The sequence below is a fragment of the Oncorhynchus clarkii genome, chromosome 2, assembly GCF_045791955.1.
Source record: "Oncorhynchus clarkii lewisi isolate Uvic-CL-2024 chromosome 2, UVic_Ocla_1.0, whole genome shotgun sequence".
Taxonomy (NCBI): Eukaryota; Metazoa; Chordata; class Actinopteri; order Salmoniformes; family Salmonidae; genus Oncorhynchus; species Oncorhynchus clarkii.
Window position 1 is genome coordinate 23,542,071 of NC_092148.1, and position 23,800 is coordinate 23,565,870.

Genomic DNA, 23,800 nt, shown 5'->3' on the forward strand with positions numbered 1-23,800 from the left:
CAGTAGATGGCAGTCAACCATTCAATTCACCTTAAGTCCTTATGTCTTAAAGCATATATCCACTGACTTCCAGTCATCATGCTAATGCTAGTTAGAATTGTCTTGCAAAACTACCTCTACCTTCCTTAATAATGGACACAGAGACATGAAAATGGTATCCATAAGTTCATCTGACTTTGGGGAAGTAGATCCCAAAGTATCCCTTTTAAGGCAGACGAATTACGAAGAAAATGAGAAATGGAAGAGCAAAAATATGAATAGGGAGTAGGAGACAAGGCAGCTAGGCACAGAGGCACAGTGACATTGTTACCTACCTTTAGCCCATGCAGAGGGAGGCACCTGTCTGTTAATACACTCAATCACTTAATGGCACATGTATATTTAATCACTCTTGTTTTCAGTCTCTCAACTCGGTAACACACAGGAAAGCACATACGAGAACACATGAGGAAATACACACGCACGCAAACACACATCAAATCAAATTTTATTGGTCACATACACATGGTTAGCAGATGTTATTACGGGTGTAGTGAAATGCTTGTGCTTCTAGTTCCTACAGTGCAGCAATATCTAACATGTAATCTAACAATTCCACCACAACTACCTAATACACACATCTAAGTAAAGGAATGGAATAAGAATATATGCATATAAATATATGGATGACCAATGATAGAGCGGCAAAGGCAAGATGCAAAAGATGGTATAAAATACAGTGTATATACATATGAATGCAAGATATGTAAACATTATTAAAATGACTAGTGATCTATTTATTAAAGTGGCCAATGATTTCAAGTCTGTAGGCAACAGCCTCTCTGTGTTAGTAAAGGCTGTTTAACAGCCTGATGGCCTTGAGATAGAAGCTGTTTTTTAGTCTCTCGGTCCCAGCTTTGATGCACCTGTACTGACCTCGCCTTCTGGATGGTAGCGGGGTGAACAGGTAGTGGCTTGGCAGGTTGTTATCCTTGATGATCTTTTTGGCCTTCCTGTGACATCGGATGCTATAGGTGTCATGGAGGGCAGGTAGTTTGCCTCCGGCGATGCATTGTGCAGACCGCACCACCCTCTGGAGAGCCCTGTGATTGTGGGCGGTACAGTTGCCGTACCAGGCGGCGATACAGCCCGACAGGATGCTCTCAATTGTGCAGCTGTAAAAGTTTGTGAGGATTTTAGGTGACAAGCCACATTTCTTCAGCCTCCTGAGGTTGAAGAGGCGCTGTTGCGCCTTCTCCTCCACACAGTCTGTGTGGGTGGACCATTTACAGTTTGTCTGTGATGTGTACGCCAAGGAACTTAACTTCTCCACTGATGTCCCGTCGATGTGGATCGGAGGGTGCTCTGCTTTTTCCTGAAGCCCGCGATCATCTCCTTTTGTTTTGTTGACGTTGAGTGAGAAGTTGTTTTCCTGACACCACACTCCTAGTGCCCTCACCTCCTCCCTGTAGTCTGTCTCATCATTGTTGGTAATCAAGCCTACTACTGTTGTGTCATCTGCTAACTTGGTGATTGAGTTGGAGGATTGCATGGCCAAGCAGTCATGGGTGAACAGGGAGTACAGGAATGGGCTGAGCACGCACCCTTGTGGGGCCCCAATGTTAAAGATCAGCGAAGTGGAGATGTTGTTTCCTACCTTCACCACCTGGGGGTGGCCCATCAAGATGTCCAGGACCCAATTGCAGAGGGTGGGGTTGAGACCCAGGTCCTCAAGCTTAATGATGAGCTTGGAGGGTACTATGGTGTTGAATGCTGAGCTATAGTCAATGAACAGCATTCTTACATAGGTATTCCTCTTGTGCAGATGGGATAAGGCAGTGTGCAGTGCAATGGCGATTGCATCGTCTGTGAACAATTGAGGCACTAGGCAAATTGAAGTGGGTCTAGGGTGACAGGTAAGGTGGAGGTGATATGATCCTTGACTAGTGTCATGACGTTGCCCTCTTTGGGTATAGTAAGCCCCCTCTCCCTGCCTCCCCCTTGCCTCCTTCAACTAGGCTGCTGTGGTCAGAGAGAGGTCATAAATTCCTGAGGAGAAGACCCTGCCACATGGCCACACAGTATAAGAGGCAGAGTAAATTTTAATAGAGAACAAAGGAATTTCTTCCACCTCACAGAACTTGAGGTACAAACAAATTTCATGTTCCGGAGAAAGTATAAAAGATTGGTGAAGAATCCAGCTACGAACTGGTCCGTTTGTTACAACTTGGGGGAGCTCATGGGAGACGGTGTGGCCACATTACCATAACGCTGTTTATGTAATAGCCTCAGATATGAGGTTTACATCTAATTGTTGTATAAGATGAATGAGTGAGTATGATACTGTTTGTAAAATTGTGTAATATGATTTTGGACTGTTTAATGAAGGAAAATCCAATTCCCTTTTGATTTAAACTAAATCAGAGGACCGCCCCTGAGCCCAGTTAGGGTCAGGCATCCTGGGACAGCCCCTTTTCTACAATTCCGAATAAAACCCAAGAAATGATCACCAGACCATGTTTTTCTCCATTAGAAGAGGACAAAGGTTGTAGACCATTGCTGAATCTTTTAACCATACCACATGGTTAAACTCTTAGACTATCGATACCGACAGAATAAGAACAAGTCTTTGATATTAATTACTAGTCTGCAGCTAGGAATTCGGTATCATTGAACGCGAAGAACGACAACCGCCGAAACATTCATTCTATAACAAATTAATGAATGTCACTTATCCCCTCTAACCAAGACAGAGAGTGAGGACGAAACTCTCCAACAGAAACAAACTTTTCACCAGCAGTCAAGACGACACACTGAGCGTAAATATATAAATTGATTGCAATTGTTCCCGAATGAGTGAACGTTCATGTGCAAAGGATTAGCATTTCAATTGTTATAATTATCACTCTGTAGTGACTTCTTAGTCGACCCCCACTTCCCCTTTTGTCTAACAAGCCACCATGCCGGTTTAGCCCACTAGGGCACATTCTCCTATCATTTCTTGTAACCATATTTACTGTTTGTTTATGCATTTCTGTGAATTACTTAGTTAGTAATAAATAAATGATTTAAGACAATTGATGTATGGATGACTCATAGTGAAGACTGGGTTCGTGCAGATAACCAACAATTTACGACGTTTGGAATGAGACTAACGTGAGGTTAAGTAAATAATTCATTAATTTGAAGACTAATTTATCAGATAAAATATCTGAAAAGTTATTTTAGGAAATGATAACTTTGTAATCTGAATATTTTTCCTTGGTGCCCCGACTTCCTAGTTAATTACAGTTACATGATTAATCAGTTGATCGCGTAATACTAATTACAGAGAATCTTTGATAAAAACTATAAGTCTTCAATTTAATGATAGTAAAGACACGACACTAGTCTCTCAAAAAAATTCATGATGACAGAAGTGAGTGCTTCGGGGCGATAGTCATTTAGTTCAGTTACCTTTGCCTTCTTGGGTACATAAACAATAATGGCCATCTTGAAGCATGTGGGGACAGCAGACTGGGATAGGGAGAGATTGAGTATCTTCGTCAAAACACACCAGCCAGCTGGTCTGCGCATGCACTGAGGACGTGGCTAGGGATGCCGTCTTGGTCAGCAGCCTTGCGAGGGTTAACACGTTTAAATGTCTTACTCACATCGGCCACAGAGAAGCAGAGCCCACAGTCCTTGGTAGCGGGCCGTGTTGGTGGCACTGTGTTATCCTCAAAGCGGGCAAAGAAGGTGTTTAACTTGTCTGGAAGCAAGATGTCGGTGTCCGTGACGTGGCTGGTTTTCCCTTTGTAGTCCGTGATTGTCTGTAGACCCTGCCACATATGTCTCATGTCTGAGCCGTTGAATTGCGACACCACTTTGTCTCTATACTGACATTTCACTTGTTTGATTGCCTTGCGGAGGGAATAACTACACTGTATGTATTCGGCCAAATTCCCAGTGACCTGGGTTTGATTGATTTGATTTGATTTGATTTGACCTTCCTATGGTTTAATGTGGTGGTTCACGCTTACAGTGTTTTGCGAATGCCGCCATCTATCCAGGGTTTCTGGTTAGGGTAGGTTTTAATAGTCACAGTAGGTACAACATCTCATATACATTTCCTTATAAACTCACTTACCGAATACGTCAATATTATTCTCTGAGGCTACCCGGAACATGTCCCAGTCCGCATAATCAAAACAATCTTGAAGCGTGGATTCCGATTGGTCAGACCAGTGTTAAATAGTCCTTAACACCTGTACATCCTGTTTGAGTTTCTGCCTATTTGAAGGGAGGAGCAAAATGGAGTTGTGGTCAGATTTGCCGAAGGGAGGGCAAGGGATGGCCTTGTATGCATCGTGGAAGTTAGAGTAGCAGTGATCCCGTGTTTTTCTAGCGTGAGTGCTTCAGTCAATATGTTGATAGAATGTAGGTAGCCTTGTTCTTAAATTTGCTCAGTTAAAATCCCCAGCTACAATAAATGCAGCCAATATATGGTTTCCAGTTTGCATGAAGTCCAGTGAAGTTTCTTGAGGGCCGTCGTGGTATCAGCTTGAGGGGGGATATACACGCCTGTGACAATAACCAAGGAGAATTTCCTTGGGAGATAATACGGTCGGCATTTGATTGTGAGGAATTCTAGGTCAGGTGAACAGAAGGACTTGAGTTCCTGTATGTTGTTACAATTACACCATGAGTCGTTAATAATGAAACATACACCTCCGCCCTCGCGTGAGTGTGTCAGGGAGGGTTGTCCTCAGTGTGGGGTAGTGGTGAAAAAGTACCCAATTGTAATACTTGACTAAAAGTAAAGATACCGTAATAGACAATGACTCAAGTAAAAGTGAAAATCACCCAGTAAAATACTACTTGAGTAAAAGTCTAAAAGTATTGGGTTTTAAATATACCTAGGTATCAAAAGTAAATGTAATTGCTAAAAAATACTTAAGTATCAACTGTAAAAGTATAAATAATTTCTAATTCCTTATATTTAACAAACCAGACATTTTCTTGTTTTTTTTTGGTATTTAAGGAAAACCAGGGGCACACTCCAACACTGACAATTTACAAACAAAACATTTGTGTTTAGTGAGTCAGCCAGACCAGAGGCAGTAGGCATGACTAGGAATGTTCTCTTGATAAGTGTTTGAATTGGACAATTTTCCTGTCCTGCTAAACATTCAAAATGTAACCAGTACTTTTGGGTGACAGGGAAAATGTATGGAGTAAAATGTACATTATTTTCTTTAGGAATGTAGTGAAGTAAAAGTACAAGTTGTCAAAAAATATAAATAGTAAAGTACAAGTACCCCAAAAAGTACTTTAAAGTACTTTACACCACGGGTGTGGTTCGATAATGTACCATGCTAATGTACCATGCTTTGTTTCACCTCTTCTCTCAAGTGCGCTAGTTGCAGTATCTTTTTGTTTTGACGTGGCCTCATGTTGTTTCCATGACAGCATAACAAGTCCAACATGCAAACCACATAGTGAGTTAACAATTTAGGAGCAACTTCAACTTTTTAACGCTTCCTCAAAATCTAACACGTACTAAATTGTAATTATAATCTAATAGTTGATTCTGTAGCTGCCATGAGATGTATTTTGTAAATAATGAATTGCAGTGAAATTATGAATAAAGGCCTTTACATAACATCTGTCCATTCTCTCGTACCCTTCCTCTCCCTTTCTCTCTCTCTCTCTCACCATACCTCTCCCTTCCCCTCTCCGTCAGATGACTGCCACACCTCCTCACTCCCCTCGTCTCCCAGGCCGCTGCGTCCCATGTCCGACCCCCCAACCCTCCTCTCCTTGCCCCTCCCCTCCCTCCTCTCCCTCCTCTGGAGGGGTGACACTACGTCGGACCCCCCCCTCCTACTGTCTCACACACAATCTGGACCACCTCCGCAGGCACAGCTGGCAGCCTGGAGCCATGATTAATGGCTGCCCTCCGCAGTACCAGCAACGCAGGTAGGTGGCACACTAACAACCAATACTTACTAGTCCAGTGGTCAACAACCCACTTTAGGTACAAGACTACAAGTTGCCCATAGAGACAGATCTAGGATCAGCTTACCTTCCCCAAATCCTAACCCTTATCATTAGGGCGGGGAAACCCAAAACTGACCTCACATCAGTGTCGAGGGTAGAGGTTGATGGTGCCGACGGAGAAGGGCGACATCTTACGACTTCCAACCCAACTTTGCTCAATAGTGACTTTTATCGCAAACTTACACACAATTTGCTGCTACCATTCTTTATTTTACTCTTATTATTATCTAACCTGATACAGTGCCTTGCGAAAGTATTCGGCCCCCTTGAACTTTGCAACCTTTTATCCACATTTCAGGCTTCAAACATAAAGATATAAAACTGTATTTTCTTGTGAAGAATCAACAACAAGTGGGACACAATCATGAAGTGGAACGACATTTATTGGATATTTCAAACTTCTTTAACAAATCAAAAACTGAAAAATTGGGCGTGCAAAATTATTCAGCCCCCTTAAGTTAATACTTTCTAGCGCCACCTTTTGCTGCGATTACAGCTGTAAGTCGCTTGGGGTATGTCTCTATCAGTTTTGCACATCGAGAGACTGACATTTTTTCCCATTCCTCCTTGCAAAACAGCTCGAGCTCAGTGAGGTTGGATGGAGAGCATTTGTGAACAGCAGTTTTCAGTTCTTTCCACAGATTCTCGATTGGATTCAGGTCTGGACTTTGACTTGGCCATTCTAACACCTGGATATGTTTATTTTTGAACCATTCCATTGTAGATTTTGCTTTATGTTTTGGATCATTGTCTTGTTGGAAGACAAATCTCCGTCCCAGTCTCAGGTCTTTTGCAGACTCCATCAGGTTTTCTTCCAGAATGGTCCTGTATTTGGCTCCATCCATCTTCCCATCAATTTTAACCATCTTCCCTGTCCCTGCTGAAGAAAAGCAGGCCCAAACCATGATGCTGCCACCACCATGTTTGACAGTGGGGATGGTGTGTTCAGGGTGATGAGCTGTGTTGCTTTTACGCCAAACATAACGTTTTGCATTGTTGCCAAAAAGTTCAATTTTGGTTTCATCTGACCAGAGCACCTTCTTCCACATGTTTGGTGTGTCTCCCAGGTGGCTTGTGGCAAACTTTAAACAACACTTTTTATGGATATCTTTAAGAAATGGCTTTCTTCTTGCCACTCTTCCATAAAGGCCAGATTTGTGCAATATACGACTGATTGTTGTCCTATGGACAGAGTCTCCCACCTCAGCTGTAGATCTCTGCAGTTCATCCAGAGTGATCATGGGCCTCTTGGCTGCATCTCTGATCAGTCTTCTCCTTGTATGAGCTGAAAGTTTAGAGGGACGGCCAGGTCTTGGTAGATTTGCAGTGGTCTGATACTCCTTCCATTTCAATATTATCGCTTGCACAGTGCTCCTTGGGATGTTTAAAGCTTGGGAAATCTTTTTGTATCCAAATCCGGCTTTAAACTTCTTCACAACAGTATCTCGGACCTGCATGGTGTGTTCCTTGTTCTTCATGATGCTCTCTGCGCTTTTAACGGACCTCTGAGACTATCACAGTGCAGGTGCATTTATACGGAGACTTGATTACACACAGGTGGATTGTATTTATCATCATTAGTCATTTAGGTCAACATTGGATCATTCAGAGATCCTCACTGAACTTCTGGAGAGAGTTTGCTGCACTGAAAGTAAAGGGGCTGAATAATTTTGCACGCCCAATTTTTCAGTTTTTGATTTGTTAAAAAAGTTTGAAGTATCCAATAAATGTCGTTCCACTTCATGATTGTGTCCCACTTGTTGTTGATTCTTCACAAAAAAATACAGTTTTATATCTTTATGTTTGAAGCCTGAAATGTGGCAAAAGGTCGCAAAGTTCAAGGGGGCCGAATACTTTCGCAAGGCACTGTAACTAGTCACTTTACCCTGCCTTCATGAACACATTAAACTGCATTGTTGCTTAAGGGCTCATAAGCAAGCATTTCACAGTAAAGTCTACACCAGTTGTATTCGGCGCATGTGACAAACAAAATTTGATTTAGATTTGATTTGAGTGAGATAGTGATTTGAGTTAAATTCACAGCTTGCAACTCAACCATGTTCCTGGAGGGCTGCGAGAATTTAGGAGTGAAATGTGTAGGATTATGATAGCTATGTTCTAATATTTGTTTTAGGGAATGGCTGATCTAAGACCAGTGCTACCAGTATATAACTTCCCACACATATAGTCAATGCTGTTGTTATCTCTGGCATTCCTGCTCTAACTGCTGGAGTTCTTATCAGTGCTGTTTTAGCTGGCCCTCTCCTACTCTTATTTGCTCATCTCTTCTGCTCCTAATTCACTGGGCATGGCAATGTTCTCTTTCCCCTCTCTCTGTCTTTGTCTATCCTTTATCTATCGTTCTTTTTCCACCCATTTATCCAAGATGTTGGCAACAATTTAGATTTTTTTATTTTTTATATATAAAAAAATTAAAAATTACTAACCCTAACCCCACCACGAACCCCACCACTCCTCCCCTGATTGGAGTAAACACATTAACAAGAACACTTCTACTTCCAGCTTATACTATCAGGAATCAAGGTAAGACCCAGATGCAGACACGTCAAATTGACAATGGTTTAATTGTCCAACAGGGGCAGCCAAAGACAGGTCAAGGCAGGCAGGGGTCAGTAAAAGTGGGGCAACGGTACCGGGCGGCAGGCAGGCTCAGGGTAGGCAGAGGTCAACAATCCAGAGGTGGGGCAAAGGTACAGGTTAGCAAGCAGGCTCAGGGTCAGGGGCTGGTTGACTTGACAAACAAGACGAACTGGCAACGGACAAACAGAGAACACAGGTATAAATACACAGGGGATAATGGGGAAGATGGGTGACACCTGGAGGGTGGTTGAGACAATCACAAAGACAGGTGAAATGGATCAGGGTGTGACATATAAACTCAGCAAAAAAAGAAACATTCCCTTTTTCAGGGCCATGTCTTTCAAGGGTAATTCGTAAAAATCCAAATATCTTCACAGATCTTTATTGTAAAGGGTTTCCCATGCTTCAATGAGCCATAAACAATTAATGAACATGCACCTGTGGAATGGTCGTTAAGACACTAACAGCTTACGGCAGACGGTAGGCAATTAAGGTCACAGTTAAGAAAACTTAGGACACTAAAGAGGCCTTTCTACTAACTCTGAAAAACACCAAAAGAAAGATGCCCAGGGTCCCTGCTCATCTGCGTGAATGTGCCTTAGGCATGCTGCAAGGAGGCATGCAGATGTGCAACAACAACTGCCCAAGTTACACCAGGAATGCACAATCCCTCCATCAGTGCTCAGACTGTCCGCAATAGTCTGAGAGAGGTTGGACTGAGGGATTGTAGGCCTGTTGAAAGGATGCTCCTCACCAGACATCACCGGTAACAACGTCGCCTATGGGCACAAACCCACCATCGCTGGACCAGACAGGACTGCTCTTCACTGACGAGTCGCGGTTTTGTCTCACCAGGCGTGATGGTCGGATTTGCGTTTATCGTCGAAGGAATGAGCGTTACTCTGGAGTGGGATCAATTTGGAGGTGGATGGTCCGTCATGGTTTGGGGCGGTGTGTCACAGCATCATCGGACTGAGCTTGTCGTCATTGCAGGCAATCTCAACGCTGTGCGTTGCAGGGAAGACATCTTCCTCCCTCATGTGGTACCCTTCCTTCAAGTTCATCCTGACATGAACCTCCAGCATGACAACGCCACCAGCCATACTGTGCGTTCTGTGCGTGATTTCCTGCAAGACAGAAATGTCAGTGTTCTGCAATGGCTAGCAAAGAGCCCGGATCTCATTCCCATTGAGCACGTCTGGAACCTGTTGGATCAGAGGGTGAGGGCTAGGGCCATTCCCCCCAGAAATGTCCAGGAACTTGCAGGTGCCTTGGTGGAAGAGTGGGGTAACGTCTCACAGCAAGAATTGGCAAATCTAATCGAAGGAATGAGCGTTACTCTGGAGTGGGATCAATTTGGAGGTGGATGGTCCGTCATGGTTTGGGGCGGTGTGTCACAGCATCATCGGACTGAGCTTGTCGTCATTGCAGGCAATCTCAACGCTGTGCGTTGCAGGGAAGACATCTTCCTCCCTCATGTGGTACCCTTCCTTCAAGTTCATCCTGACATGAACCTCCAGCATGACAACGCCACCAGCCATACTGTGCGTTCTGTGCGTGATTTCCTGCAAGACAGAAATGTCAGTGTTCTGCAATGGCTAGCAAAGAGCCCGGATCTCATTCCCATTGAGCACGTCTGGAACCTGTTGGATCAGAGGGTGAGGGCTAGGGCCATTCCCCCCAGAAATGTCCAGGAACTTGCAGGTGCCTTGGTGGAAGAGTGGGGTAACGTCTCACAGCAAGAATTGGCAAATCTGGTGCTGTCCATGAGGATGAGATGCACTGCAGTACTTAATGCAGCTGGTGGCCACACCAGATACTGACTGTTACTTTTGATTTCGATCCCTCCTTTGTTCAATGACACATTATTCAATTTTTGTTAGTCACATGTCTGTGGAACTTGTTCAGATAATGTCTCAGTTGTTGAATCTTATGTTCATACACATATTTACTCATGTTAAGTTTGCTGAAAATAAACGCAGTTGACAGTGAGAGCACATTTCTTTTTTTGCTTAGTTTACATACTATTTAAATGTATGGACACCATTTATTTTACAATGGTTATCTTTTGTTTGTTTTTACTCCTGTCCTTCTGCTACCCTCGACCCCTCCCATCTATTTCTGAAGACCATCCAGTTTGATTTCTATTTGCCTTATATTTGTAACTGTGCTGTTTAACAAAAGTTCTGAACCTATATACATTTTACCGACACAGGATACAATTTGGGGGAGGGAGAGAGGGCTCAGAGACAAACCAGAAGTATAAGTGCAGCCGCCAGCAAATAAAGCCGGGTCATCAACACAATGTACTCTCAAAAACAAGAAGAGGGTGAATCACTAAGCTACAGCCTCACACACTCAAGATGAGTGACTGCTGCTTTCTTCACTAGACCTCTACTCCACTCCTCTCCTATCTACTCAACTACTCTACTGTGACACTACCCTCTCCCCCAGTGTGAGTCTGGAGGGTTTTGACACAGAAGAGATGGAGCAGGTACTCCTTGGGGCCCTGGAGGGGTTCAGCAGAGGGGGCCTCCTATGGCCAGGAGCTGGGCTCCCTGCTGTCACTCACAGAGGAGGAGGCGGGCTGCCAGACCCAGCTCTTCTCCCCTTTTGAGGTGAGGCCTAGTCCAGACTGCTAGGATTAAAGCATCAGATTAATTATCGTGTGTGTGTGTGTGTGTGTGTGTGTGTGTGTGTGTGTGTGTGTGTGTGTGTGTGTGTGTGTGTGTGAGAAATTTAATTTGCTGACATGAATGAGATAAAGTAATCTTATTTAGAACGCAGACAGTAACACACGCACACACACACAGTCACATGCACACGTCTCGTGTAAGCAGTGGCAGCACGTCTTGGGTTATTTTGTTGCAAATACACACTCACTCACTGATGCTCTTGTCTTTGTTTATTATGGAAAGAGCTTTTCATACACTCTCTCTTTCTCCCTCCTCTCTCTTGCTCTCTCCCCTTTATCTCTGTCTCTCTCTGTCTCTCTCTCGCTCGCTCTTTCACTCGCTCTCTCCCCTCTCTCTATCTCTCTCTCTGACACACTGTGGCCCTTGTCTCTTGTCTGTGTTGTGTTAGGAGCAGTCGTCTCAGCTGCAGGGCTTCAGTGCCTCCGCTCCCTCCCTGTGTGCCAGTCCCAGTCTGCGCCAGCTACCCAAAGCCAACCTCCACCCTCCAACGCACGCACACACTCATACACACTCTCAGACACCTCACACACACCCCTACACACACTCACAAAACCACCACCAGCATCATCATCATCAGCATTGCCATCGCTCCTACTCAAACTCCAATTCCATCTCCCAACGCCACTACCAAGGTAGGACAGTAGGACTCTTCATTTGTGAGTGTGTGTGGGGACTCTCCTGTTTTGAAGGGCAGATATTAGTGTGTGTGTGTGTGTTTCTAGCTGTGTGCAGCTATGCGGAAGCCTTCTTCCTGTGTTTGTTCTCACTGTGGGTTGCTGCTGCTGTCATTAGCCACGGAACAGAAAGCGCTGTGTTCTCAGGCTCTCCTATCTCCTCTCTCGCTCTCTTCATTTCACCTTTTGCATGTTCACTATTCATCCTTTCATTCCACGGCATCGGCAGAGATCGTTTTAATCACTCCTTGATGGTCTTTAATCAACTGTCTTCTGTTATTTCATCCTAGTCTGCCTTCATGCGTTTGTTAACTCTTGGTCTCAGCCATCGTTTGGATTAGCTGTGTTTGCCAAGAGGCTGCAGAGCAGACAGAGGTTTGTCACTTTTCAGGCGATGCACTTCAATCTCTCTGGGATCGTGTGTGTGTGTGTGTGTGTGGATGGATGGATGAATGGATGGTTTTGAGATAATGGGATGACTAAGTTTGTTTCCTTTGTTTCTGCTTTCTGCCTCTCTCTTCCTCTCTGTGTCTGTCTGTCTGGTCTGGTCTGGTCTGGTCTGGTCTGGTCTGGTCTGGTCTGGTCTGGTCTGTCTGTCTGTCTGTCTGTCTGTCTGTCTGTCTGTCTGTCTGTCTGTGTCTTCCCTGGGCTCTGTATTTGGGGGTTCCACACAGAGGTGAGTTGTCTCTCTCCTTGATGACCGTTGTTCACTCACAACCCTATAGAGCACATGATCTCATCTGTCACTGACTGTTGTTCACTCACAACCCTATAGAGCACATGATCTCATCTGTCACTGACTGCTTTTTGATACACATCCCCATAGTAACTCACCTTTTCCTCTAAGCTAGGCTGAACGCCAACTCGTCCCATCTTATGGAAGGATGTTTCTCTTCACCTCTTTCTCAGTGTGGATGAGGAGCTTGGTGAGCTGTGGAGGCAGGAAGAGAGGCAGCGGCTGGGTGAAGAGAGAGAGAGGTGGAGGGAGGAGAGAAGGACGGAGGGACTGAGGGGTGCTCCCCCCGGGGAGGAGAGGGGGGAGAAGACAGGAAGCCCTCTGGGACGCACCTTCAGCTTCCTGCGCAAGATGGCCGGCCAGCGCAAGGTGAGAGAGTGAGAAAGAGAGAGAGAGGAGAGTGTGGGTGTGTGTTTCAGAGTGTCTGTGTATCTCTGTGATTGTGGGTGCATGTGGATGTGACCCTGTCACAGCTGTCACTATGCAGTAGAGTACTTGAGTAGAGCGCAGGACCATCTCTGAGGACAGAGAGTTGGAGTTTGGTAGTAGGCTAGCTTCCCCTGCAGTGTAGAGTCCCAGCAGTGAACTTCCCCCAGAGAGGAAGTGACAGTATCTGCTTTATTTAGATTCAGCTGTGAACCACCCCCGATATCCATTTTACCACAACCAAGGCAAGGCCCTCCAATTCAACACATATGCTGTTTGCCAAGACTGTAACACAATGTTACAGCAATGATATATGTACAACAATATTGTCAAAGCAGTAACCACAACAGTATTATTCATTATGTTGGGCGAGGCTCTCTCTCTTGTGCTGCTGAGATTATTTTTGACGATATCTGGCTAGCTGAATTGCAACATGCTCTTGATTTCTGAAATAACATTTTTAAGTGTTTGTATTAGTGGGTTGTGTGTGTGTGTGTGTGTGTGTGTTTATGTGTGTCTTTATTGTAATGACAATCTTTAAACAGCAGGGGGAGACTCTGTTTTGGGAGTTGGATATGATGAGTGAAGTGGAATAAGCAGCACTGTGGCCCTCAGCAGGATGATATATGGCCAAGTTGATGATTTAGGCATTCCACACTTGAACTGAACTTGGGTACAGCTGGTGTTCTTGTATGTGTGTTATTTGTGTCCTACTAATCTCTGGTGGACAGACGGACGTCTCATAACTAGTATCAAGAATCTGATGCAATTACGCAATATTTAAATTCTGGGTTTCAGCGATTACTGTCCTACTAATAAGCCCGACCAAAGAGCAGTATGCACCATCACACTTTTTGGAAAATGTATATTTTCTTTTGACATGTAACACCCTCGTATACGTAAAATCTGATGTATTCTTGTCTGTATATTGTTTAATAATCAAAAAACTAAAAGCAAGGGAGACTAAAAATATGCCCTACCAGCCCCTCCAGACTAAGTCCCTGATTTAAGACCCTCTGGGTTGCCAGATTCCTCCGAGGTCCTTATCACGGGGGGTTGCCAGATTGTGCCCTCCATCCCAACTGATAAGAAATCCCACTGATGTCACAGGGGCGTGGCTGTGATTTTGATGATCAGCAGTTCATTGATGCAATGACATCATCGCCTCCGACTCAGATGGCCTGTTAGAGACAGACAGCTGCTGGCCCTGTTTGACGGAGCTATTTCTGGTCTGTGACAACAGCCATCCTGTGTGTGTGTGTGTGCCTGCGCACGTGTGTGTGTGTGTGTGCGTGCCTGTGTGTGTGTGTGTGTGTGGTGTAACCAGGTATGTGAGGTTTGTCCACACCCTTGGTGCTGTATGTTTAGTGGCTACTGGACTCCAGACCATAAGACCGAGATGAACGGACAGACAGACAGAAAAGAGACAAATAAGAGAGAGTGAAAGAGAACAGAAGAGTGAAAGAGAACAGTAGTCAGAAAGAAAGAGACTGAGCTCACTTCTCCAGACCTTTCCTCTCTACAGCAGTTATGAGCTCTCTCTCTCTCTCTCTCTCTCTCTCTGTCATGTGACGTCTCAAGAAGTCAGCATGTGGAGGAGTCTACTCTGGAATGTGAATCAGTGTGCTTCTGCTGTGTGTCTACAGGACTGTCTGTATTCCTACTGACCTCAGTGTTGTATAGAGCTGGCTGAGCTGGCTCTATATGTTAGACAGAGAGATTAAGCCCAGTACTCTCATAATGATAATATGTCATGTCTTTCAGACTGGAGGGAGCTGAGAACAGAACACATTACAAGATCACAAGTCTGTTATTCATATACTCTTAGAAAAAAGGTTTATTCGGCTGTCCCCATAGGATAACCCTTTTTGTTTCAAGGTTAAACCCTTTTTGGTTCAAGGTTAAACCCTTTTTGGTTCAAGGTTAAACCCTTTTTTGGTTTCAGGTGTAACCCTTTTTTGGTTCCAGGTATAACCCTTTTGGGTTCTACATAGAACCCTCTGTGGAAAGGGTTCTAACTGGAACATAAAGGGTTTAACCTTGAGCAAAAAGGGTTTAACCTTGAAACAAAAAGGGTTTAACCTTGAACCAAAAAGGGTTTAACCTTGAACCAAAAAGGGTTTAACCTTGAACCAAAAAGGGTTTAACCTTGAACCAAAAAGGGTTTAACCTTGAAACAAAAAGGGTTTAACCTTGAAACAAAAAGGGTTTAACCTTGAAACAAAAAGGGGTCAATGTTTTTTCTAAGAGTGCACCTGTACAAATGTGTCTTATACTATTCTGAACAAAAATGTAAACACAACATGCAACAATTTCAAAGATTTGACTGAGTTACAGTTCATATAAGGAAATTGAAATCAATTAATTAGGCCCTAATCTATGGATTTCACATGACATGGGTTGGCCTGGGTGGGCATAGGCCCCCACAAAAGGGCTTTATTACAGAAATAAATAGTCCTCAGTTTCATCAGCTGTCAGGGTGGCTGGTCTCAGACGATCCCACAGGTGAAGAAGCCGGATGTGGAGGTCCTGGGCTGGCATGGTTACAAGTGATCTGCGGTTGTGAGGCCGGTTGGACGTACTGCCAAATTGGAGGCGGTTTATGGTAGCAAAATTAACATTCAATTATCTGGCAACCACTCTGGTGGACATTCCTGCAGTCAGCATGCCAATTGCACGCTCCCTAAAAAACTTGAGACATCTGTGGCATTGTGTTGTGATAAAAATGCAAATTTTAGAGTGGCCTGTTATTGTCCCCAGTACAAGAACTGCCTGTGTAATGATAATGCTGTTTAATCAGCTTCTTGATATGCCACACCTGTCAGGTGAATGTATTATCTAGGCAAAGGAGAAATTCTCACTAACAGGGATATAAATTAATTTGTGCACAAAATTTGAGAGAAATACGCTTTTTGTGCAAATGGAACATTTCTGGGATCTTTTATTTCAGCTCATGAAACATGGGACCAACACTTTACATGTTGAGTTTCTATTTTTGTTCAGCGTATGTTGAGTAGGAGGAAGTTATGTCTGTAGATAGACACGACCCTCGCTTAAGAGCAAACACATCTGGACAACATGTGTCTTGGTTTTGTTGGTGTGTGTTCACTGTGTCCCAGGGGAAGTGTGTGTGTCTCACTATGTTTAACAGTGAATGTACTTAACAGTTTTGTGTACATAAAAAAAATGTATTGATATTTAATAGCTCTTGGCCAAAGTCACTATTTTCCCTTCAATCCCTCATTCCCCCTCTCTTTTCCCCGCTCTCTCTCTCCATTAGCTCAATCTCTCTCTTTCCCAACTGGGCAGTTACTGCTTCGGTTGGCAGGATTGCATCAGCAAGCTGGCTTTTCTCCTCCACTATCCCTCTCTCCCCAGCCCCCTCTCTCTCTCCGTCACTCCACCCCCACTCCTCCGTTCATTTGTCTCAATCCCACACCATTTTCCTCCCTTGCCTCAATGCCTCCGCTTCTCTGCGTATTCTCTCTCTCTCTTGCACCCCTTTCTGCTATTCTTCTCTGCTGTCATTTCTACAGTCCCCTCTCCATCTCTCTCCCTTTGCTTTTCTCTTCACCCTTTCATAAATCCCCTTCTTCCTCCATCTTTCCATCATTTTCTATTCTCCCTCCCATTTTCAGTGTCTGATATTCTCTCTCCGCTTCCTCTCTTCACCACTCTTTATCCCACCCCTTCAACCTCCCTCTTTCCAACTCTCGCTCTCTTTTCCACTTTTATCTGCCCTATTCCAAATGTCCATTCTGAGGTAGTGGGAGTTTTTAAACAAACTGAGGCAGGCAGAACAGCGGATATGAAACTCATAAAGAAGCCTGCGGAGGGCCAGAGAATATTAGCCAAGCAAATATACCCTGCCTGATTAAAGCTGCCCACGTCTCGCACCACAGCCGTTACATATCCTCTAATATCCTATCATACCAACATGTTCACTACTAACTGCTCTTAGTCTCTCTCCTCTGTCCATTCCCCATCATCACTCTCTTTATCTCTCGCGGTCTTTGTTTTTCCATTCATCATATCGGAAACTCTTATGCGAAGGGTGATGTCATGTTATAGATGCTTATAATTGTTTGAGGACTCTTTCGCTAAATGACGTGCTCCTCTTTTCTGTTGCCCTCTTATCACGCTGTTACACATTTTCTCATTCTCTAACACACACACACACACACACACACACACACACACACACACACACTCTTTCTCTCACTCACTACGTATTGTGAGGCGTTGTTGTCTCCCTCACAATAACTATTCAGAGGGTTAGTGTGTGACAGTGTCACTTAGTGACTTGTGTGTGTGATGTTGGTTGACTATGCTCAATAGAAGTATTTTACAATTTCCAACACCTGTGTGTTATATCATACCACCCAAGTGCCGCCAGGCATCGCACGCACACGCTCACACACACGCACGCATGCATGCAGTCTCTCCCACACACACGCACGCATGTACACACACGTGTGTGTGTGTTTGACAATTGGCAATTGGTATCAGATGAGGACTCATGAAGAGAAGATGACGACCTGAGAAGGCGGAGGAGGAGCTGGTGAGGATCACAGTGGAGAAGGAAGGATGCAGATAGCCCTCAACTGAACCAGAGAAGAAGAAGAAAGAGAAACAGAGTGATAATGCATAGTGCATGCTCAGAGAGGTGGAGACGGAGAACGTCCAGTAAAGTAGAAATTGTGTTGAAAACAGAGAGACTGAAAACGAGTGGGAGGATGAAGAAGCAAGGTCACACAGGCACAGTCCTGTTAGAGAGAATGAATGGTGTGATATTGCAGTTTGTTGGACCGAGTTGTACAGAGGTCCATTGGCTGTGGGTGCATGGTTGGGCGTTTTCCTCTCTCATTGCTCTCCAAATGTAGCCCTGGGCCACTCTCCTTATTTAACCTCCCCTTCTCCCTATTTTCCTTCTCTCCATCTAAACATGCCCTCTATCCCTTTACTATTCTTCTCTTTTCCTTGTTATATTCCAAATACATTCACCTTTACTTTTTACAGTCCACATTTTGCCTTCAAGGCATCACCTCCCAACAGATGGTATCTCTCCCATGCATTGCCCAAATGGGAGGTTTTCATTATTATGTTTTTGCCACGTCAACAGGCAAACTCACATTATGTGGCTCAAGTAGCACAGTCTAATAATTGATGTTTCAAACAACTATAATCTGAATTGTGCTGTAAATGTACAGTAAAACATTGGGGCCACCATAGACTGTACATGGGCACAACTCATTTAGCTAACCCCTAAATATGAAGCCTAGTTTTACACTCCGAGAAACCTTCACCTCTAGAGGAGTGGTTCAAAAAAATATAGCCACAATCTGATTATTGGCTTTTGATTACGTCTCTTTACCCAGTGGGCGGGTTAAGTACTCAATACTCATCTGTGGTTGGTGAAAAGAAGGAAAGGGGGTGTTTTGATCTGAATAGCTCTGCATTCAGAGGCGCGGCTTAAAAATGTTCGCTCCTCCTTCAGAGTGCGGAGTCCGAATTTCCTGCATGAGAAACGGTTCAGTTGTTCGTCGAGGCCCGTACTCAGACATATGGAGAAAAGTTAACGGATTCGCCTTCCATGCGCTATTATCTGACGCCGCCTGTTCCACTGGAAATGTTAAACTGGGATTTTATCTTCGTTTAAGAAAACATTGTAATAAAGTGAAAGAGAAGGATTGGAGATCACCTTTGATTTAAATTGAGGATCAATCTCTGTTGATCCCGTCCTCGTTATGTCCCGTGTCACTGAACCGCTGCCAAAAACGCGTCAAGAGAGAATGAAAGAAATCAATTTACGGGTGAGTTTGAATCGTCATATGGATATATAACTGTTCAATAAAGTATTCAATAGCATAGATAATACATTTGCATTTCCAATAACAATTTGTAAAAATGTAGAAGGCCACTAGTAGCCTATATCAATAGTTCTGTAACATGGGTTATTCTAACATTTATAATAGCCTACATGTGTTTATTATATAAATACATAATGATGTCTTTACAGTAAAATACAGCAATGACTTGGAAATCCCCCATTTACTCATTCCGGGTATACCAAGATGAGTAGGGGAAACGAGGGGGCTCCCTTAGAATCCTGCTTTGTATGGTGGCACCTGGCAATGTAATGAAACAACCTTTTTTAATAATGATTTAGACTACTATTAATGCTAATGATTTTGTCTACTTTGTCAATGTTTGTCCCGCCCGTTACATATCATAGAAAACCATATCGCTTGGCAAAAGAGTTGCATAGTGCGGCACAGCAGCCAAAGCTTGAGACCCCGAACACGTTGTCCGAGAGAGGAAATAGTTTGGGGGAGGGGGGAAAAAACCGCAAGTGTGTGTGTGTCTGTCATTGGTCTAGTCATGGACTATACGGAATATTACGGATCAATAATATGTCGAACAGTAATTGCAAAATGATGCAGTTACGCTATTAGACACATGACACGTATTCAAAAATGAATATTGTGCAACTGTTTTCTGAGAGAGACCGTTGCAAATGCTCTATAACGGTATACGTCAAAGAGATGCCTATAGCCTATTCTTATAATCATTGTATTTGTTATAACGTCTCCCGGGCTCTGTTGTCTTTCTTCGCCATGTGATTTGGTTGCTGCAGCATGATGATAAGGATACATTGTTTCTGTTTCGCAGTAATTGTATCATGCACTCTGAAAGTGACAAGGGTGGATGGACTATAGCACAGTTGTGGATGTGTGTTGCCACATATGCTGCGGAGTACTAGGTCAGACACAGATACTGACATATCCACATTTACATAATACAAGTATGTTTATTGAATCTTTACCATGGTTGTTGTCAAAAAGTAGTTTCTCAAATAGCACCTTTTTCCCCCCCAAGAGTGTATCTAGAACCTAAAAGGGTTATTTGGCTGTCCCCATAGGAGAACCCTTTGAATAACCATTTTTGGTTCCAGGTAGAACCCTTTTGAGTTCCATGTAGAACCCTTTCCACAGAGGGGACAGCCGAAGAACCCTTTTGGAACCCTTTTTTCTAAGAGTGTATGGCATGGCTAAAAGATCAGAAGGTTGAATGTGTTTGTGTTAGTTTACAAATCACTTCTTGTCTTGTGTATCTGAGTTCTACTAAACAAGTGTGGTCATGTTGTTTTACTGTCTCTTCACACCTGTTTAAATCAGAAGCATTTCTACAAGTTTAGCATCCGTTTAGTCCATGTCATCTGTTCACTTCCCTTTCCCAGCCTTCTCTTCTGCACCACTTTGGATCCAGATCTGGTCCAGGTCTTAGCTTTAACAAAGTCCTCTGAGTATCATTTTATTTTATATTCTTAGAACATGGCAATAGTAAATATCCTTCCTCTCTCCTATAGCCTGTCTACCCCCCCTCCCCGGTGAGGGTGTGTATAACCTGTTGGCTTTGTGTTCCTGGTTTGTGACAGGTTATACAGGTGTAATATGATCCTCTTGCTTTATGCCTATCATTATTGCAGCAGTTTTAATTAATCATCTTACTGCTTCCTGATCAGAAGGTAAAATGTGTGTGTGTGTGTGTGTGTGTGTGTGTGTGTGTGTGTGTGTGTGTGTACAGTGAATGTGTGCTACTATCTCTGTGTGATGTGTACTGTGAGGTTGGTTTGTGTGTATTCTATGATACCTTATCTCACTGCTTTGTGTGTGGTTGAAGTCAGAGCTCAGATGTTTACAGGGAAGTGTACAGTTCCTATGGAAACACAAGTGTCAATGTAGTTCTGTCTTGCGTAGCCTTTTGTTTGGTCAACCTTTAATGGAGAAGGCCACAAGAGAAGGATTTGTTAGAACAGGATAGTGGAGAAAGTACAGCTGTTGTGGGCATAGATTGTAAGACCCAACCAAGTAGTCAGAAGTCCAAACATATTCACCAATGGCAACATTACTAACTAAAATCACATTGTGTGTGTGTCATTGTGTTGAGGGGAAATGTTAGTGGGTGATGCCCACTGAGTCAGAGAGGTTAGAGTGAGGGATTTCTGTGTGTGCATGCGTACGTATTTGTTTGAATGTGAATGTGTGTGTGTGTGTGTGTGTGTGTTCTTCGTCTGACTGTGGGATTTCAGCCTTTTGGCCAAAGCTAATTTAGCATCCCAGTGCCGTGACCTCCACCCCCACTAGAACAAGCAGACCCAAACACACATGCCAGCAGATGTGACTGGCGGAAAGGCATCAGGGCTGGCATGCATAGTCACACGGAGCCACATGCCAATACAAACTCGCAGTGCCAGACAATCACATATGAAATACTCCAGGGCTCAATGTCTACACATACACAGACAAATGCGAACACACACACTTCTGGTCTGTGTGTATGTGTGAGAGAAAGAGATTTGGCATTGGCATACATTCAGATTAGCCAGAAATCCCATGTTTCATGCATTTCACAACCCAACCCTTTCTTTTCTCTTGGGGGTTCCATTGCTGTTCATTGGACCCTATGCACCCCAGCAAAGTTGCACATCATTGGGTAGAATGTGGGGCAGGACAGAGCAGGGATTGTGATATATACAGCCCTGGGGGAAGATGAGAGAAAGAGAGCGGGAGTGAGAGGGGGTTTGAGTGAAATAGATGGAATTGGAGAGGTTGGGAAGGGATAGCGGACGATAGAGAAAGATATTGTGCGTGTGTGAGAAAGAGGGAGGAAGTTCTCTTGTCAGGTGTCACAGGGTCTCCATTGTACCAGTTGGGGAATGGCTCTGACTGGTGGGCTTTTCCCACATTATCTCTCACTCATTGCTGTGCCGATAACTCACTGCACACCTAAGCTGCTTTAGATATATTCTATATATTTAGGGCTTTCCTATTGCCGAATCATATATCAGAGTTTTAAATCTGTCTGGAAGACTAATATTATGAGATGTGTAGTTGACGTAGGCTGAAAGTGTCTGGGTGAGTCAGAAAGACAGGAGGTGAGTCAGTCCTTGCCGTATATATCTGTTTGAGACAGGCGAGGTGTGTCTGTGTGATCAGCCTGTTGTATTCTCATTATGTGCTCTAGTGGTCGGTGCCTCCAGGAACAATAGCTAGGAGTCTAAATTGAAGACCTACATTCTTAGCATTGCACGCATGCACACACACACTCCAGTTGTCAGACTGACACAGTGCGCTCTGTCCTTAAACCCAAGGCCATAAACTCCGTAATCTTAAAGAAGCCTTTTCCTGATCATGTGACCTCAGAAACCTGCAATCTGACCCCCCCTCTCCACTCCCCCCGGTCTGCCAATATGACTTATGACCTGTAACCAGAGGTGGGACCAAGTCATTGTTTTACAAGTAACAAGTAAGTCTCAAGTCTTAGCACTCAAGTCCCAAGTCAAGTCCCAAGTCAAGACCGACAAGGCTCAAGTCCTAAACTTTGAGTTTCGAGTCCTAAACAAGTCATAATGTGCTCTTCACCAAATGTAATACCATTTCATACTTTTAACAATGTAATAGTTAGTATATTACATTTACGCAAATCATGAATGCTTTTAAATATATATATATATATATATATATATATATATATTACTTTCCAAATAAACGTTACATTTCCATTGAAATATATGGGTAGCCATGAGAAAGACCCTCCCCCCAATAGTGATCGACTATCGAGGATCGCTATGGGGCGCAATCGGGCGATGTAGGCTTGGACACAATCGCCCAACCTTGTTTTAGGATCAGCAGTAACATCAGGCAGGATTTAGGCTACCAACTGCCTAGCCAGTTGTAACTCAATGTTCACGTTCCCGCACTGACTGACTGTGTGGAGGCTCATTGATTTAACGTTACGCTAGCCTACATGATACACTGTATATAGCTGTCGGCTATATTAGCCACGACTTATCGTTCTTTGTGCAGTTTCAAATGTCGAACAAAGTTGGAAATTGTTGCATGTTTTGCAAGTTGCAATCCGTTTTTTGTTGTTGATACAGCATCGTCTTTATATCCGAAAATAATAATTTTGGGTATCATCTTTCCAAGGGCTCCATCTGAATTCACCTGCCGACGTTCCTCTGCACTGCCACGCACAACTTTTTCTCAGCTGGCACAATTTGATTGACTGCTGTCCGATTCAAACTGTAATTTGTTAAATGAAGAGTTGATGCACTGCACACTTTTTAATACCATAATTTTAATATTTGGGCTTGGGGAGGGTATCAAGTCAGTTTGAGTCAAAAGGCTCAAGTCCAAGTTAAGTCATGAGTCATTCGTGTTAAAGTCGAGTTGCAAGTCATCATATTTGTGACTCGAGCCTGACTCGAGTCCAAGTCATGAGGCTCAAGTCCAAACCTCTGCTTGTAACCATTCCTTCTTCAGATCTGCAGCCCAATGAGGGGAGACAGATGGAGACCATTGAATCACAATGGATAAAATATTTAAAAAATGAAGGAGTTGATGATAATTTTTTTTGTTACAGCAAATCAAGTCTGACATTTTAAAGTAGAAAGCACTAACTTTAAAAGCCTTTTTAAACCTCATACACTACACGTTTGGATTTCCTGATGTGCAGGAAAATTCTTAGCAACAAAAGAATGATCAAATTAAGATCCCACATCTGTATGTGACACGCTGAAAGACAACAATTAAAGTGGGGAAGCAAGTGAGCGGATATCATTATGTACTCTTAAAACCCAA

The 23,800-nt window shown here is 43.7% G+C and overlaps 1 protein-coding gene across 2 annotated transcripts in view; it reads left to right on the plus strand.

Moving 5' to 3' along the window:
- The first annotated feature begins 12,969 nt into the window (after positions 1-12,969).
- LOC139364541 (rho guanine nucleotide exchange factor 2-like) overlaps positions 12,970-23,800 on the plus strand; it is a 42,846-nt gene continuing 32,015 nt past the window's right edge. The window contains exon 1 of one of the 2 annotated variants that reach the window (XM_071101364.1): positions 12,970-13,097. In XM_071101364.1, coding sequence (XP_070957465.1) covers positions 13,080-13,097 — 18 coding nt within the window. In that variant the 5' untranslated portion in view covers positions 12,970-13,079. Of the gene's footprint in view, positions 13,098-18,680; positions 18,968-23,800 lie in introns of those variants that run through there. The other variant, XM_071101353.1, reaches the window with a different exon arrangement.